The sequence below is a fragment of the Pleurodeles waltl genome, chromosome 4_1, assembly GCF_031143425.1.
Source record: "Pleurodeles waltl isolate 20211129_DDA chromosome 4_1, aPleWal1.hap1.20221129, whole genome shotgun sequence".
Taxonomy (NCBI): domain Eukaryota; kingdom Metazoa; phylum Chordata; class Amphibia; order Caudata; family Salamandridae; genus Pleurodeles; species Pleurodeles waltl.
The window spans coordinates 169241542-169259819 of NC_090442.1; the positions used below are offsets into that span (position 1 = coordinate 169241542).

The 18278-nt window shown below is 46.9% G+C and overlaps 1 protein-coding gene across 2 annotated transcripts in view; it reads right to left on the reverse strand.

The window, feature by feature from the left end:
* The window catches only part of LOC138287510 (prostaglandin F synthase 1-like), a 546660-nt gene that overhangs the window by 429269 nt on the left and 99113 nt on the right, over positions 1 to 18278 (reverse strand). For both annotated transcript variants that reach the window (XM_069227976.1, XM_069227977.1), the window contains exon 2: positions 10473 to 10643. In XM_069227976.1, coding sequence (XP_069084077.1) covers positions 10473 to 10643 — 171 coding nt within the window. The remainder of the gene's footprint in view (positions 1 to 10472; positions 10644 to 18278) is intronic.

The window sequence follows — 18278 nt, forward strand, 5'->3', positions numbered from 1 at the left end:
GTTAGACCTATAGGTGACTTATAAGTTACTTAAGTGCAGTGTAAAATGGCTGTGAAATAACATGGACGTTATTTCACTCAGGCTGCAGTGGCAGGCCTGTGTAAGAATTGTCAGAGCTCCCTATGGGTGGCAAAAGAAATGCTGCAGCCCATAGGGATCTCCTGGAACCCCAATACCCTGGGTACCTCAGTACCATATACTAGGGAATTATAAGGGTGTTCCAGTAAGCCATTGTAAATTGGTAAAAATGGTCACTAGCCTGTTAGTGACAATTTGGAAAGAAATGAGAGAGCATAACCACTGAGGTTCTGATTAGCAGAGCCTCAGTGAGACAGTTAGTCACTACACAGGTAACACATTCAGGCACACTTATGAGCACTGGGGCCCTGGGTTACCAGGGTCCCAGTGACACATACACCTAAAACAACATATATACAGTGAAAAATGGGGGTAACATGCCAGGCAAGATGGTACTTTCCTACACAACCCCCCCCAAACGAAGGACAATAAGACTAGCCATGACCTGATGAGTCTTCATTGTCTAAGTGGAAATATCTGGAGAGTCCATCTGCATTGGAGTGGCTACTCCCAGGTCTATGTTCCACTGTATAGTCCATTCCCTGTAGGGATATGGACCACCTCAATAATTTAGGATTTTCACCTTTCATTTGTTTTAGCCAAAGTAGAGGTTTGTGGTCTGTCTGAACAATGAAGTGAGTGCCAAACAGATATGGCCTCAACTTCTTCAGAGCCCAGACCACAGCAAAGGCCTCCCTCTCAATGGCAGACCAACGCTTTTCTCTAGGGGTCAACCTCCTACTAATAAAAGCAACAGGTTGATCCTGGCCCTCAGAATTAAGTTGTGATAGGACTGCCCCTACTCCTAATTCAGATGCATCAGTTTGGACATAGAATTTTTTAGAGTAACAAGGGCTTTTCAGGACAGGTGCAGAGCACATGGCCTGCTTCAGCTCCTCAAAAGCTTTCTGACAGTTTGCTGTCCACAATACCTTTTTAGGCATCTTTTTGGATGTGAGGTCATTAAGAGGGGCTGCAATGGAGCCATAGTTCTTAATGAACCTCCTGTAATACCCAGTGAGGCCTAGGAAGGCTCTCACCTGAGTCTGAGTGGTAGGGGGAATCCAATCAATAATTGTTTGGATTTTCCCCTGAAGTGGTGCAATCTGTTCCCCACCAACAAGGTGTCCCAGATAAACCACCTTACCCTGCCCTATCTGGCATTTTGAAGCCTTGATAGTGAGGCCTGCCTTTTGCAGGGCCTCCAAAACTTTCCATAGGTGGACCAGGTGATCATCCCAGCTGGAGCTAAAGACAGCTATATCGTCCAAATAGGCTGCACTGAAAGCTTCCAGCCCTTGCAGGACTGTGTTCACCAACCTCTGAAAAGTGGCAGGTGCATTTTTCAAACCAAAAGGCATTACAGTAAACTGGTAATGTCCTCCAATGGTAGAAAATGCAGTCTTAGGTTTAGCATCTTCTGACAATTTGATCTGCCAATACCCTGCAGTCAAGTCAAAAGTGCTTAGATACTTGGCAGATGCCAGTGTATCTATGAGCTCATCTGCCCTGGGTATAGGGTGAGCATCAGTTTTGGTTACCAAGTTGAGACCTCTATAGTCTACACAAAACCGCATTTCCTTCTTTCCATCTTTGGAATGGGGTTTTGGTACCAGTACCACAGGAGAAGCCCATGGACTGTCAGAGTGCTCAACCACTCCTAGTTCTAACATTTTCTGGACCTCTTGCTTTATGCAGTCCCTGACATGGTCAGGCTGCCTATAGATTTTACTTTTGACAGGCAAGCTGTCTCCAGTATCTATAGTGTGCTCACACCAAGAAGTGGTACCTGGCACAGTAGAGAAGAGTTCAGAGAATTGATCTAGGAGATTTATGCAATTGTCTTTCTGCTCAGCAGTAAGACAATCAGCCAAAACTACACCTTCCACCAGAGCATCTTGTTCTGTGGAAGAGAAGAGATCAGGTAGAGGATCACTGTCTTCTTCCTGTCCCTCATCTGTTGCCATGAGCAGGGTGAGATCAGCCCTGTCATAGTAGGGTTTCAGGCGGTTTACATGGAGTACCCTAAGGGGACTCCTTGCAGTGCCTAAGTCAACTAAATAGGTGACTTCTCCCTTTTTCTCAACAATTGTGTGGGGTCCACTCCATTTATCTTGGAGTGCTCTTGGGGCCACAGGCTCCAAGACCCACACTTTCTGCCCTGGTTGGTACTGAACCAAAACAGCCTTCTGATCATGCCATTGCTTCTGGAGCTCTTGGCTGGCCTGAAGGTTTTTACTGGCCTTTTTCATGTACTCAGCCATCCTTGATCTGAGTCCAAGTACATAATCCACAATATCCTGTTTAGGAGCTTTTAAAGGTTGTTCCCAACCCTCCTTTACAAGTGTGAGTGGACCCCTAACAGGGTGTCCAAAAAGAAGTTCAAAGGGGCTGAAGCCCACTCCTTTCTGGGGTACCTCCCTGTAGGCAAAAAGGAGGCATGGTAGAAGGATATCCCATCTCCTGCGGAGTTTTTCAGGGAGACCCATAATCATGCCTTTGAGAGTTTTATTAAATCTCTCCACCAGTCCATTTGTTTGTGGATGATAGGGTGTTGTGAACTTGTACGTTACACCACACTCCTTCCACATGGCCTTTAAGTATGCAGACATGAAATTGCTTCCCCTGTCTGATACCACTTCCTATGGGAAGCCCACCCTGGAAAATATTCCCAGGAGGGCCTTTGCCACTGCAGGTGCTGTAGTGGTCCTTAAAGGAATAGCTTCAGGATATCTTGTGGCATGGTCCACTACCACCAAGATAAACCTATTGCCTGAAGCAGTAGGAGGGTCAAGGGGGCCAACTATGTCAACCCCTACCCTTTCAAAGGGAAACCCAACCACAGGCAGTGGGATAAGGGGTGCCTTTGGGGTGCCACCTGTCTTGCCACTGGCTTGACAGGTTTCACAGGACTTACAAAATTCCTTTGTGTCCTCAGACATTCTAGGCCAATGAAACAGGGGAACAAGCCTGTCCCAAGTTTTCATTTGTCCTAGATGCCCAGCTAAGGGAATGTCATGTGCCAGTGTTAGGAGGAACTTTCTGTACTCCTGAGGAATCACTAATCTCCTGGCAGCTCCAGGTTTAGGATCCCTGTACACTGATTGACTCAGTGTACAAGAGGTTGTCCTCCCAGTAAACTCTGTGAGAGTCACTGACATCCCCATTAGCCTGTTTGACAGCTTGCTGTCTGAGACCCTCTAATGTGGGACAGGTTTGCTGTGCCACACTCAGCTCCTCTCTGGCAGGCCCCCCTTCACCCAAAAGCTCAGCAGTGTCTGCTTCCAGCTCCTCTGGTGTAGGTTCTGCACAGGGAGGGAATTCTTCTTCCTCAGAATTAGAATCCACTGTAGAGGGAGGGATAGTAGGAAGTGGTTTGCTTCTAGTAGCCCTAGCTTTAGGGAGCACTTGGTCCTTTGTTCCAGGATCCAAGCTTCCCTGTCCTTTTTGCTTTTTGGCCTGAGCCCTTGTCAAAGCAAAAATATGCCCTGGGATGCCCAGCATTGCTGCATGGGCCTCCAACTCCACATCTGACTAAGCTGATGTCTCCAAATCATTCCCTAATAGACAGTCTACAGGTAAATCTGAAGCTACCACAACTTTCTTTGGACCAGTAACCCCCCCCCAGTTGAGATTAACAACAGCCATGGGGTGGCTAAGTGTGTTGTTGTGAGCATCGGTTACTTGGTACTGGTGACCAAGTAGGTGTTGTTCAGGGTGGACCAGTTTCTCTATGACCATAGTCACACTGGCTCCAGTGTCCCTGTAGGCCTGAACCTCAACACCATTTATTAGGGGTAGCTGCTTGTACTTATCCATATTAAAGGGACAAGCAACTAAGGTGGCTAAATCAATAGCCCCCTCAGAGACTAACACAGCCTCTGTGGCCTCCCTAACAAGGCCAACCCCAACTAAGTTACCAATAGTGAGCCCAGCTACTCCCTTGGATTGGCTATTAGTAGGTTTGCTCCCACCACCACTGCTATTAGTAGGGACACTAGGGGTAGCAGTAGGGGTTGTAGTGGTAGGAGCATTGGTGCTTTTCTTTGGACAACTGGGATCTGTTGTCCAATGGCCTTTTATTTTACATAAATAGCACCATGGTTTCTTTTCCTTGTTCTGATTAAAAGAGGATTTGGGCCCACCACCCCCACCAGAGTGTTTTTGTGGGCCTGATGAAGACTCATTTTTAGATTTGTCCCCACCCTTGTCAGAAGACTTACCATCCTTCTTTTTGTTGCCATCTTTGTCACCCCCTGTATGAACTTTTCTGTTCACCCTTGTTCTGACCCATTTGTCTGCCTTCTTTCCCAATTCTTGGGGAGAGGTCAGATCAGAGTCCACCAAGTACTGGTGCAACAAATCAGACACACAATTATTAAGAATATGCTCTCTCAGGATCAAGTTATACAGGCTGTCATAATCAGTAACTTTACTGCCATGTAACCACCCCTCCAAGGCCTTCACTGAATGGTCAATGAAATCAACCCAGTCTTGTGAAGACTCCTTTTTGGTCTCTCTGAACTTTATCCTGTACTGTTCAGTGGTTAAGCCATAACCATCCAGGAGTGCATTCTTAAAAACTTGGAAATTATTAGCATCATTTTATTTTACAGTAAGGAGCTTATCCCTACCTTTTCCACTAAATGATAGCCATAGGATAGCAGCCCACTGCCTTTGAGGGACATCCTGTACAACACAGGCCCTCTCAAGTGCAGCAAACCACTTGTTAATGTCATCCCCCTCCTTATAAGGGGGAACTATCTTATGCAGATTCCTGGAATCATGCTCTTTTGCAGGATGACTATGGGGAATACTGCTGCTGCCACCATGGGTATCTAAACCCAACTTCTGTCTTTCTTTCTCTAGTTCAACAGACTGTTTATCCAAATCCAGCTGTTGCTTTTTAAGCTTCAGTCTGGTTTGTTCCACTCTCAACTTATTGAGTTCCCTCTCTAACATTCTGTCATCAGGGTTGGTGGGAGGGACATTCTTAGACACAGAAGAATGAACAGAAGGAGACCAGTCCCTTACAGAAGCCACCCTAACAGCTTGGCTAACAGAAACATCACTACCAGTATGGTGAGAATAAATGCTTTTGCTATGATGTGAGACAACACTATTTCTATGGTGAGGCTCTCCATCATTACCAACTATGCTAGACTGTCTAGTAATGGGCAGGCTAGGAAGTTTCTTTCCTGAATCTTTTCCTGGGGGAGTCCCTGGATCAGATTGGGAACCATTTGCTACTTTTTCAACAGATGTGGCCCCTATGGCCTTATCTTGTTCTCTAAGCATGTTAAGCAATAATTCCAAAGAAGGATTCTTCCCTACACTCAAACCTCTCTCTACACAGAGACCCCTTGCTCCTTTCCAGCTAAGGTGGTCATATGCAAGTTTGGACAGATCAACATTTTGGCCTGTGCCAGACATTTTTAGAGAGAGTTAAAGTGATAGAAAAAGAGAAAAAAGTTTTCAGAACTTTTTAGAAAGACAGAAAAAAACTTTTTAAACTTTTAAGAACTTTTTGAAAGTTTAGAAGTACTTTTCAGCACTTAGAAAAGAGTGAAAAGAGGAAATGCAAAACTTTTTGGCTATGTGTATATATACACTGACCTTGTTTTGTATATTTTTCTCTTATGAAAAGTACAATGACAAGAGTGGTAAGTAGTCTCAAAGCACTTATCCCACCGCTGCACAACCAATGTAGGAGGCTGGACTGGCTTGTAGTGAGTACCAAGGGGTACTTGCACCTTGCACCAGGCCCAGTTATCCCTTATTAGTGTATAGGGTGTCTAGCAGCTTAGGCTGATAGATAATGGTAGCTTAGCAGAGCAGCTTAGGCTGAACTAGGAGACGTGTGAAGCTACTACAGTACCACTTAGTGTCATATGCACAATATCATAAGAAAACACAATACACAGTTATACTAAAAATAAAGGTACTTTATTTTTTATGACAATATGCCAAAGTATCTTAGAGTGTACCCTCAGTGAGAGGATAGGAAATATACACAAGATATATATACACAATAGCAAAAATATGCAGTATAGTCTTAGAAAACAGTGCAAACAATGTATAGTTACAATAGGATGCAATGGGGAAACATAGGGATAGGGCAACACAAACCATATACTCCAAAAGTGGAATGCGAACCACGAATGGACCCCAAACCTAGGTGACCTTGTAGAGGGTCGCTGGGACTATTAGAAAATAGTGAGAGTTAGAAAAATAACCCTCCCCAAGACCCTGAAAAGTGAGTGCAAAGTGCACTAAAGTTCCCCTAAGGACAAAGAAGTCGTGTTAGAGGAATAATGCAGGAAAGACACAAACCAACAATGCAACAACTGTCGATTTCCAATCTAGGGTACCTGTGGAACAACGGGACCAAGTCCAAAAGTCACAAGCAAGTCAGAGATGGGCATATGCCCAGGAAATGCCAGCTGCGGGTGCAAAGAAGCTTCGACTGGACAGAAGAAGCTGCGGTTTCTGCAGGAACGAAAAGGGCTAGAGACTTCCCCTTTGGTGGACGGATCCCTCTCGCCGTGGAGAGTTGTGCAGAAGTGTTTTCCCGCCGAAAGAACGCCAACAAGCCTTGCTAGCTTCAAATCGTGCGGTTAGCGTTTTTGGACGCTGTTGTGGCCCTGGAGGGACCAGGAGGTCGCAAATTGGACCAGGAGAGAGAGGGGACGTCGAGCAAGACAAGGAGCTCTCTCAGCAGCAGGTTGCACCCGGAGAAATGCCAGAAACAGGCACTACGAGGATGCGTGAAACGGTGCTCACCCGAAGTCGCACAAAGGAGTCCCACGTCGCCGGAGACCAACTTAGAAAGTCGTGCAATGCAGGTTAGAGTGCCGTGGACCCAGGCTTGGCTGTGCACATAGGATTTCCGCCGGAAGTGCACAGGGGCCGGAGTAGCTGCAAAAGTCGCGGTTCCCAGCAATGCAGCCCAGCGAGGTGAGGCAAGGACTTACCTCCACCAAACTTGGACTGAAGAGCCACTGGACTGTGGGGGTCACTTGGACAGAGTCGCTGGATTCGAGGGACCTCGCTCGTCGTGCTGAGAGGAGACCCAAGGGACCGGTAATGCAGCTTTTTGGTGCCTGCGGTTGCAGGGGGAAGATTCCGTCGACCCACGGGAGATTTCTTCGGAGCTTCTGGTGCAGAGAGGAGGCAGACTACCCCCACAGCATGCACAAGCAGGAAAACAGTCGAGAAGGCGGCAGGAGCAGCGTTACAGAGTTGCAGTAGTCGTCTTTGCTACTATGTTGCAGTTTTGCAGGCTTCCAGCGCGGTCAGCAGTCGATTCCTTATCAGAAGGTGAAGAGAGAGATGCAGAGGAACTCGGCTGAGCTCATGCATTCGTTATCTAAAGTTTCCCCAGAGACAGAGACCCTAAATAGCCAGAAAAGAGGGTTTCGCTACCCAGGAGAGAGGATAGGCTAGCAACACCTGAAGGAGCCTATCACAAGGAGTCTCTGACGTCACCTGGTGGCACTGGCCACTCAGAGCAGTCCAGTGTGCCAGCAGCACCTCTGTTTCCAAGATGGCAGAGGTCTGGAGCACACTGGAGGAGCTCTGGACACCTCCCAGGGGAGGTGCAGGTCAGGGGAGTGGTCACTCCCCTTTCCTTTGTCCAGTTTCGCGCCAGAGCAGGGCTAAGGGGTCCCCTGAACCGGTGTAGACTGGCTTATGCAGAATTGGGCACATCTGTGCCCAACAAAGCATTTCCAGAGGCTGGGGGAGGCTACTCCTCCCCTGCCTTCACACCATTTTCCAAAGGGAGAGGGTGTCACACCCTCTCTCAGAGGAAGTCCTTTGTTCTGCCATCCTGGGCCAGGCCTGGCTGGACCCCAGGAGGGCAGATGCCTGTCTGAGGGGTTGGCAGCAGCAGCAGCTGCAGTGAAACCCCAGAAAGGGCAGTTTGGCAGTACCAGGGTCTGTGCTACAGACCACTGGGATCATGGAATTGTGCCAACAATGCCAGGATGGCATAGAGGGGGCAATTCCATGATCATAGACATGTTACATGGCCATATTCGGAGTTACCATGGTGAAGCTACATATAGGTAGTGACCTATATGTAGTGCACGCGTGTAATGGTGTCCCCGCATTCACAAAGTTCAGGGAATTGGCTCTGAACAATGTGGGGGCACCTTGGCTAGTGCCAGGGTGCCCTCACACTAAGTAACTTTGCACCTAACCTTTACCAGGTAAAGGTTAGACCTATAGGTGACTTATAAGTTACTTAAGTGCAGTGTAAAATGGCTGTGAAATAACGTGGACGTTATTTCACTCAGGCTGCAGTGGCAGGCCTGTGTAAGAATTGTCAGAGCTCCCTATGGGTGGCAAAAGAAATGCTGCAGCCCATAGGGATCTCCTGGAACCCCAATACCCTGGGTACCTCAGTACCATATACTAGGGAATTATAAGGGTGTTCCAGTAAGCCAATGTAAATTGGTAAAAATGGTCACTAGCCTGTTAGTGACAATTTGGAAAGAAATGAGAGAGCATAACCACTGAGGTTCTGATTAGCAGAGCCTCAGTGAGACAGTTAGTCACTATACAGGTAACACATTCAGGCACACTTATGAGCACTGGGGCCCTGGGTTACCAGGGTCCCAGTGACACATACAACTAAAACAACATATATACAGTGAAAAATGGGGGTAACATGCCAGGCAAGATGGTACTTTCCTACACCCAGTCAAAGGTTTTTGTCGAAACGCGTAGGCTAAGTTTTCCTTGTGGATCCTCGCACTTTGCACTTTATATTTATGAAATTAAAAAACCCTTTTAAACAATAAGTTTATCTGTACCGGTTTGTGCCATCTCTTGGATTTTCCCGAAGGTGAGGAATCCCAGGAGAATATATATATATATATATATATATATATATATATATATAACACAACACTATACTGCAGGGGCGACTCCTCCATTAGGGCAGAGGAATGTCATGTCTTCCACTGCCCCCATGCCAGCAGCGGTAGCTGCAAAACCTTTTCAATAAAACGATAATAAACTGCATTTATTATTGTTTTCTTGAAAAGGGGTGGGGCTCTGGGTGTGATGAGCACTTGAGGAGAGTGCACATAGCAATCCCCTCAGAGCGCATGTGTGTTTGGCCGGACGACTTGAGCCGGCCAAACACACATGCACAGTAGGCTCTCTCCAGCCCAGCAACATAGTTGCGGGCTGGAGAGAGCCTGCACAGGCTCCCAGTCTGCCTGGGAGTGCCCTGGCTGGGCACTCCCAGCCAATCCTGACGCTGCTTTGTGCAGAGGCAGGATTGGCGTCAGGGCAGGCTGGAAGCCTGTGCCTGCAGCGAGGAGACGGAGGAGCGGAGCGGCGCACGGTGGAGGAGGTAAGTGTTTATTAAACATTTTTTTAATTATGTAATTGTTATTTATCACCCCTGTGTACCACTCCCCCCCCCCTTCTGGTTGTCACGAGTTGCGACTGCTATACTGATAATAACATAGTTAAAGCAAAGCTATGGTTCAGCACACATAAAACCGAAAAGGCCCTGGAATTTGCCATTAGTGGAGTGCACCACACAATACACATCGTAACTCCTTCCCTGCCATGTTTTGCTTTTTGTACACAGACTGTTTTTTTTTATTTTTTACATACCACAGGCTAAGGCGCGTACTGAGAATGAGGGGCATGCGTTATCACATGCATTGTGTCTTGCACACCACAACTAGTGAAATTTTCGATTTTGTGTTTGCTGAACTACAGCTGGCACAAAGTCAGCACTGGCAGGAGCCCAGTCAAGATGGCATGTGTTTCGGTGGTGAACGTATGATTTAAAATGAGAATACATGATTTAAAAGGACACTTTGGCCCGTATTTATACTTTTTTTTGCGCCGCTTTTTGACGCAAAACGGCGCAAACCTACAAAATACAATGGCATTTTGCAAGTTTGCGCCGTTTTTGCGTCAAAAAATGACGCAAATGCGGCGCAAAAAAAGTATAAATACGGGCCTTTATGTTTCAGTGAATGGCAATGACAGTCTATATGAATTTTAGCATCACATATGACTGAGCCACCTTTGCTGAACTGAAATAAGTATTATAGCAACCACACATACACTTTCTTAAAGGAATGTCTTTTCCTCACCCCTCTCTTAGCAGCCAAGTAATTTAACTTCACTGGTATAAGTAGCAACACCTCTGCCTTGGAGTTGAATTTCATAACACTATTAAAGTAAACAGGATCTACTTGGAGCAAACATACAACTTGCCTGTAAAACGATAGTCCTTTAAAGGTACAGGAATTCAGAATTTAAATCATTTAATATATTTTCTTAACTGATGACATTATTACAAAGTGAATGTTCTAAGGGTCTTAGTCGTTCCACATGTTTTTTTCTGTGCATTGGCATACCTTCCCGGTGTAGAATATATCTTCCCTCTTCACTGTGCCATCTGCCATCTTTTCCTGAATGGCTCTTCCAATCTCAGCCTCGTTTTGGTAGAAAAAGGCAGCATCAATATGCCGGTAACCAGCTTCGATGGCCCGCTTTGTAGCCTCCTCAACCGGCTTTTGGGAAACATGCTATGAAGGCAAAAGACAATGAGAACAGAAACGTATAAGGAGCCTGGTGACTAGAGAAGTTCACATGAAAACAGTTTCCAAACAAATAGTTCACAAACACAGCCAGATTAAAAGAGATTCAATATGAAATACCTCAGGCTGTTTTGGGTAAAATGTGAGTTAGGTCTTATGATTTATTAATCTGGACTCTGTGATGTTATGTAAAATACCCTTGTTAATATAATTGTTTGCCTAGTGGATGGCGTACAGGGGCGTAGCTGCCAAAGGTGCAACCGGTGGAATGCACTGGGACCAAGAGGTGGAAAGGGGCTCAACTACACCAGCCCCTTGAGCCCCGAGAGGGCATCTACTGTCATAGGCGCTGGAAGAAGAGGTGCGTGATCAGGCAGCAGACCAAAATAGCCATGCAGGAGTTGCATAGGTGAGTGAAAGATTCCTTTAAATGTTGTTTTTGTCTTTTGATATTTGCTATGCTTTCAAAGGCAGAGGTCAAATGTAAGTCTAGTTTTCTGACAAATTGCTGCTTTTTCTTTTATCATGATACTGATGTTTACTTTTCTTTCGCTTAGAGCAGTGTGCAAGGAGTTTGCAAAATTAAGTATATGACAATCTTGCCAGTGTGAAAGAAAAGGCTGTAGGATGTATTTTTCTACTAACACACAACAAAATTTAAATACCTAAAAATGAACCTTACAAATATTTCAATATAAAGAAACAGCTAGGAAAGCACAAACGAATTTGTTACAGAGGTGTAACAGAAAAAAATATTTTAATAATATCAAAATAAATTGACACTTGGTGTTGAGTAAATGAAAAATATTCGCTGAAACCCAATTGCCATACATTATCGTTTGTGCACCATATAGTTTTAGCAGTAAAACTATACGTCTGCAAATTTAGTTGTAATTTCAATGGAAAATGTTCTACCTGTAAGTGACAGTGTGCTACCACACCGTGCTTTAGTAATATAATTGTAGCAGTGTGCTCTACAATGCAGCTACATACTAGACCCTTACAACTCTCCTGGTGAATGGGTGTAGCTCATTTGTGACACTTTTTGTTTGTGTGATACTTGGATTGTCCAGAATTCCTATGATTTGTAACATTGATCGTAGAACCCTCGTTCTGGAAATTGTTCCAGCACCACTGTCTACTAAGGCCGTAGGAGCTCGTATAGCACAGGGTGCTTGATGTTAGCTCTTTTGGCAGGGTGGTTCCTCCACAATGGCGGAGGAGTTTCACCCCCCCTTGCCAAGAGCCAGGAGATGAAAAATAAAACAACAGTTGACCATCGTTTTATTTTTCATCTGCTGGCTCAGCCAGCAGTGCAGGGAGGGGCGGGCTGAGTCATGGGAGATAGAAGGGAGGAGGAGGAGAGAGTGCATCTAAGTGACAGTGGCGGACGGCAGCTTTAGGAGGGAGGGGGGCGGGCGGGAAGCACACACACACTGATTTTTTCACACACAGACACGCTCGCGCGCACATCCACTAACAACACTCATAACATTAAAACATGCACACACACACCAAACATTCATTTTAAAAGTTCACACACACTCATTCTTTCACACACACGCACATCCATTAACAACACTCATAACATTGAAACATGCATGCACGCACCAAACATTCATTTTAAAACATCACACAGACACACTCATTCTTTCACACACGCACGCACGCATGCACATCCATTAACCCTCATAACATTTAAACATGCACGCACGCACCAAACATTCATTTTACAAGATCACACACACTCATTGTTTCAAACACACACACACATCCATTAACAACACTCATAACATTCAAATATGCACGCATGCACCAAACATTAATTTTAAAACATCACACACACACACACACATACTTATCTTCAGCCACGAGGTCCTAGGAGGGTTGGGACTGCTGCCTTCCCTCATTGGCTGACCTTAGGTCAGCCAATGAGGGAAGGCAGCAGTCCCAGCCTCGTCACAGAGTGGGATGGGGTCAGTGAGACTGCTGACCCCACCCCACTCTGTGACGAAGTTTCACTGATTGACACTCACCCTGGGCGCTTCAGGGCTTAAACCTGATGTGCCCAGGTCCAAGTCAATGGGTGACGCTTTCCTCGTCACCCAGGGGAGGGCCTCAAGGCACCTTTGCTGAGCCGAGGAGGTCACGCCCATAGGAGCTGTGACCTCCTCAGCCCAGCAAAGTTCAGCTCAGGCATCCAGGAGTCTGTGCAAATCTCGCATGTCTCACTCCTGGCTGTCTGAGCTGAAAATGAAGAGTGTCTGTCAAGGTGACCTTTGTTCAGCCTGACAGACACTCTTCATGAGGGGCAAAAGGTGGGGGGGATGGCCCCTTCGCCATAAAGGACGGGCTGCACCTGTTAAGTGAGCATTTGTGTTTGGCCAGCCGTCTTAGGCCGGCTAAATCCACATGTTCACTTAGGTTTATCCAGCCCGGCTGTGTTGAACAGCTGGGCTGGAGAAACTGCAAAGACCCCAGGGCTATGTCGGAACAGTCCAAGATGCTCAGACCAATCCTGACAATGCTTTCATGCTAGGTTTAGCATGAAAGCAGTGCCAGGATTGCTGGGGAGCCTTTGCTGGTGTCCCAGAGAATGCTGGGATACCACAAAAAAAGGAATGAGCGAGGCGGCAGGAGTTGGCGGGAAAGGTATGTTTTTTTTTGTTTTTTTGTTGTAATGGTTTCCCCCAATCTCCCTCATCCCCCCACACCCTCCTTGACATTTGCGGCGGCTGCCGCTGTCTTTCGGATTCCCTCAGCCGCAAAAGTCAGACTCTGAGCATCTATGGGGGCACTGCAAAGGCCTCATTGCATGCACACTGAAAGGATGAATATGCGTTGTTGCATTGGGGGGCAGATGATGGCAGTTTGTAAAGGAACATATGACATGCTTACAGCAAAGTGATGAAATGGGAAATATAAATGTTTGTGTGTTTTTGTTTTATTTTATGTAAAGAAATTCACAAGTAACTTTAAAACAACTTTTTGGGGTTGCTCTTAATATTAGAATTAGTAATAGCTATCCTTCTCAGACTTGTGGAAACCAGCCAGAATGTCAGAAAACAAGATGTTGTTCCCTACAGGGAGAAACTGAGAGAGATGGAACTCAAGTATCTGTTATACACTGCACTGTAGTAGAGGTGGGTGAACCTACAAATTAACAGGGAGAGAAGAGACAAGGGTGTGTCTTGGCAGTATGAGCCATGGGAACATTTTGCAAGGAAATCAATGCACAAATATTATGTAAAAATATGATAAAGTGTTTTCAAATGTAAAAATGTATATTTTTAACAAACATTTCACCTTAGTACACCAGATTATATCACTGCATTAAGAGGCATTCCTTACATACAATCATTTTTAAACATATAAAGTAATACCCCCACCCGATGCCAATAGCTTCAGTGAACTAAGAGGCAAGTCAGCTATGTACACCCTATATGTGGGTTACATTCTCAATTTACACATAGTAATATATATGAAGGGGGTCATTATGAACCCGGTGGTGAGTGGTAAAATGGTGGCAGTCCCGCCAACAGGCTGGCGGTACATACCGCCACATTATGAGAATGGCTCCACTCAGACCGCCATGGGGGTAGCAGCCGCGGGCTGGAACTGTCACTCGCCAGCCCGGCGGTGGCATTTTGAGCCTGCCTACTACCGTGGATTCGTGGCATTAGGAACACCATGAAAACCATGGCGATAGGCCCTACCAGTGACAGGGAATTCCTTCCCTGCCACCAGTAGGCAGCTCCCTCACCCCCTCCACACCCACCTGATGCCCCCCATTCAAACTCCCCTCTTCCAATCCTCTTATCCCCCTTCCAATCCTCTCATCCCCCTTCCGATCCTCTCACACCCCATACACGCACACACCCGCAGACACACACCACGCATACACCCACTCACTCACACTGGCATACACGTATTGTAGGAGGCTGGCCTGGCTTGTAGTGGGTACCAAGGGGTACTTACACTCTGTACCAGGTCCAGTTATCCCTTATTAGTGTAGAAGAGCTGTTTCTAGCAGCTTAGGCTGATAGAAAAGGTAGCTTAGCAGAGCAGCTTAGGCTGAACTAGGAGACATGCAAACCTCCTACTATACCACTGGTGTCATATGCACAATATAATAAGAAAACACAATACAAAGATATACTAAAAATAAAGGTACTTTATTTTTATGACAATATTGTAGGAGGCTGGCCTGGTTTGTAGTGGTACCAAGGGGTACTTACACTCTGCACCATGTCCAGTTATCCCTTATTAGTGTAGAAGAGGTGTCTAGCAGCTTAGGCTGATAGAAAAGGTAGCTTAGCAGAGCAGCTTAGGCTGAACTAGGAGACGTGTGAAGCTCCTACTATACCACTGGTGTCATATGCACAATATCATAAGAAAACACAATACACGGCTATACTAAAAATAAAGGTACTTACTTATTATGACAATATGCCAAAAGTATCTCAGTGAGTACCCTCAGTATGAGGATAGCAAATATACACAAGATATATGTACACAATACCAAAACTATGCAGTAATAGCAATAGAGAGCAACGCAAGCAATGTACAGTCACAATAGATTGCAAAGAGAGCACATAGGTATAGGGGCAACACAAACCATATACTCCAAAAGTGGAATGCGAACCACGAATGGACCCCAAACCTATGTGAGCTTGTAGAGGGTCGCTGGGACTGTAAGAAAACAGTGAGGGTTAGAAAAATAGCCCACCCCAAGACCCTGAAAAGTAGGTGTAAAGTGCACCTAAGTTCCCCAGAGAGCGCAGAAGTCGTGATAGGGGAATTCTGCAAGGAAGACCAACACCAGCAATGCAACAACGATGGATTTCCAGATGAGAGTACCTGTGGAACAAGGGGACCAAGTCCAAGAGTCACACTCAAGTCGTGAGTGGGCAGATGCCCAAGAAATGCCAGCTGAGGGTGCAAAGAAGCTGCCACCAGATGGTAGAAGCTGTGGATTATGCAAGGACAAAGAGGACTAGGAACTTCCCCTTTGGAGGATGGATGTCCCACGTCGTGAAGAAGCTTGCAGAGGTGTTTCTGTGCAGAAAGACAGCAAACAAGCCTTGCTAGCTGCAAGGGTCGCGGTTAGGGTTTTTGGATGCTGCTGTGGCCCAGGAGGGACCAGGATGTCGCCAATTGCGTGAAGAGACAGAGGGGGTGCCCAGAAAGACAAAGAGCCCACTCAGAAGCAAGCAGCACCCGCAGAAGTGCCGGAACAGGCACTACGAAGAAGAGTGAACCAGAGCTCACCCGAAGTCACAAAAGAAGGTCCCACGACGCCGAAGGACAACTCAGGAGGTCGCGCATTGCAGGTTAGAGTGTCGGGGACCCAGGCTTGGCTGTGCACAAAGGAAATCCTGGAAGAGTGCACAGGAGCCGGAGCAGCTGCAAATCACGCCGTACCCAGCAATGCAGTCTGGCGTAGGGAGGCAAGGACTTACCTCCACCAAACTTGGACTGAAGAGTCACTGGACTGTGGGAGTCACTTGGACAGAGTTGCTGAGTTCCAGGGACCACGCTCGTCGTGCTGAGAGGGGACCCAGAGGACCGGTGATGCAGTCTTTTGGTGCCTGCGGTTGCAGGGGGAAGATTCCGTCGACCCACAGCAGATTTCTTTGGAGCTTCTAGTGCAGAGAGGAGGCAGACTACCCCCACAGCATGCACCACCAGGAGAGCAGTCGAGAAGACGGCAGGATCAGCGATACAAGGTTGCAGTAGTCGTCTTTGCTACTTTGTTGCGGTTTTGCAGGCGTCCAGAGCAGTCAGCGGTCGATTCCTTGGCAGAAGGTGAAGAGAGAGATGCAGAGGAACTCTGATGAGCTCTTGCATTCATTATCTAAAGAATTCCCCAAAGCAGAGACCCTAAATAGCCAGAAAAGGAGGTTTTGCTACTTAGGAAGGAGGATAGGCTAGCAACACTGGTAAGAGCCTATCAGAAGGAGTCTCCGATGTCACCTGCTGGCCCTGGCCACTCAGAGCAGTCCAGTGTGCCAGCAGCACCTCTGTTCCCAAGATGGCAGAGGTCTGGAGCACACTGGAGGAGCTCTGGGCACCTCCCAGGGGAGGTGCAGGTCAGGGGAGTGGTCACTCCCCTTTCCTTTGTCCAGTTTCACGCCAGAGCAGAGCTGGGGGATCCCTGAACCGGTGTAGACTGGCTTATGCAGAGATGGGCACCATCTGTGCCCATCAAAGCATTTCCAGAGGCTGGGGGAGGCTACTCCTCCCCAGCCCTGACACCTTTTTCCAAAGGGAGAGGGTGTAACACCCTCTCTCTGAGGAAGTCCTTTGTTCTGCTTTCCTGGGCCAAGCCTGGCTGGACCCCAGGAGGGCAGAAACTTGTCTGACGGGTTGGCAGCAGCAGCAGCTGCAGTGAAACCCCGGGAAAGGTAGTTTGGCAGTACCCGGGTCTGTGCTACAGACTCGGGGGATCATGGAATTGTCTTCCCAATGCCAGAATGGCATTGGGGTGACAATTCCATGATCGTAGACATGTTACATGGCCATGTTCGGAGTTACCATTGTGACGCTATACATATGTAGTGACATATGTATAGTGCACGTGTGTAATGGTGTCCCCGCACTCACAAAGTCCGGGGAATTTGCCCTGAACAATGTGGGGGCACCTTGGCTAGTGCCAGGGTGCCCACACACTTAGTAACTTAGCACCCAACCTTTACCAGGTAAAGGTTAGACATATAGGTGACTTATAAGTTACTTAAGTGCAGTGGTAAATGGCTGTGAAATAACGTGGACGTTATTTCACTCAGGCTGCAATGGCAGGCCTGTGTAAGAATTGTCAGAGCTCCCCATGGGTGACAAAAGAAATGCTGCAGCCCATAGGGATCTCCTGGAACCCCAATACACTGGGTACCTTAGTACCATATACTAGGGAATTATAAGGGTGTTCCAGTATGCCAGTGCAAATTGGTGAAATTGCTCACTAGCCTGTTAGTGACAATTTGGAAAGAAATGAAAGAGCATAACCACTGAGGTTCTGGTTAGCAGAGCCTCAGTGAGACAGTTAGTCATCACACAGGGAACACATACAGGGCACACTTATGAGCACTGGGGCACTGGCTGGCAGGGTCCCAGTGACACATACAACTAAAACAACATATATACAGTGAAATATGGCTATGAACAATCTCCTGGCTGCTCCAGGTTTTGGGTCCCTTGCCTCTGTGTACAAGAGGTTGCCCTCCAAGTAAACTCTATGTGAGTCACTGACATCCCCGTTTTGCTGTTTGACAGCTTGCTGTGTGAGACCCTCTAATGTGGGACAGGATTGCTGTGCCACACTGAGCTCTTCCATGACAGGCCCGCCTCCACCCAAAAGCTCAGCAGTGTCTGCTGCCATCTCATCTGGTGAAGGTTCTGCACAGGGAGGAAATTCTTCTTCCTCAGAAGGAGAATCATCTGTAGAGGGAGGGATAGTGGTTAGGGATTTACCCTTGCTACCCCTAGCTTTAGGGAGGTTTGGTCCATTGTTCCAGGATCCAAGTCACCCTGTCCTTTTTGCTTTTTGGCCTGAGCCCTTGACAAAGCAAAAATATGCCCAGGAATGCCCAGCATTGCTGCATGAGCCTCCAACTCCACGTCTGC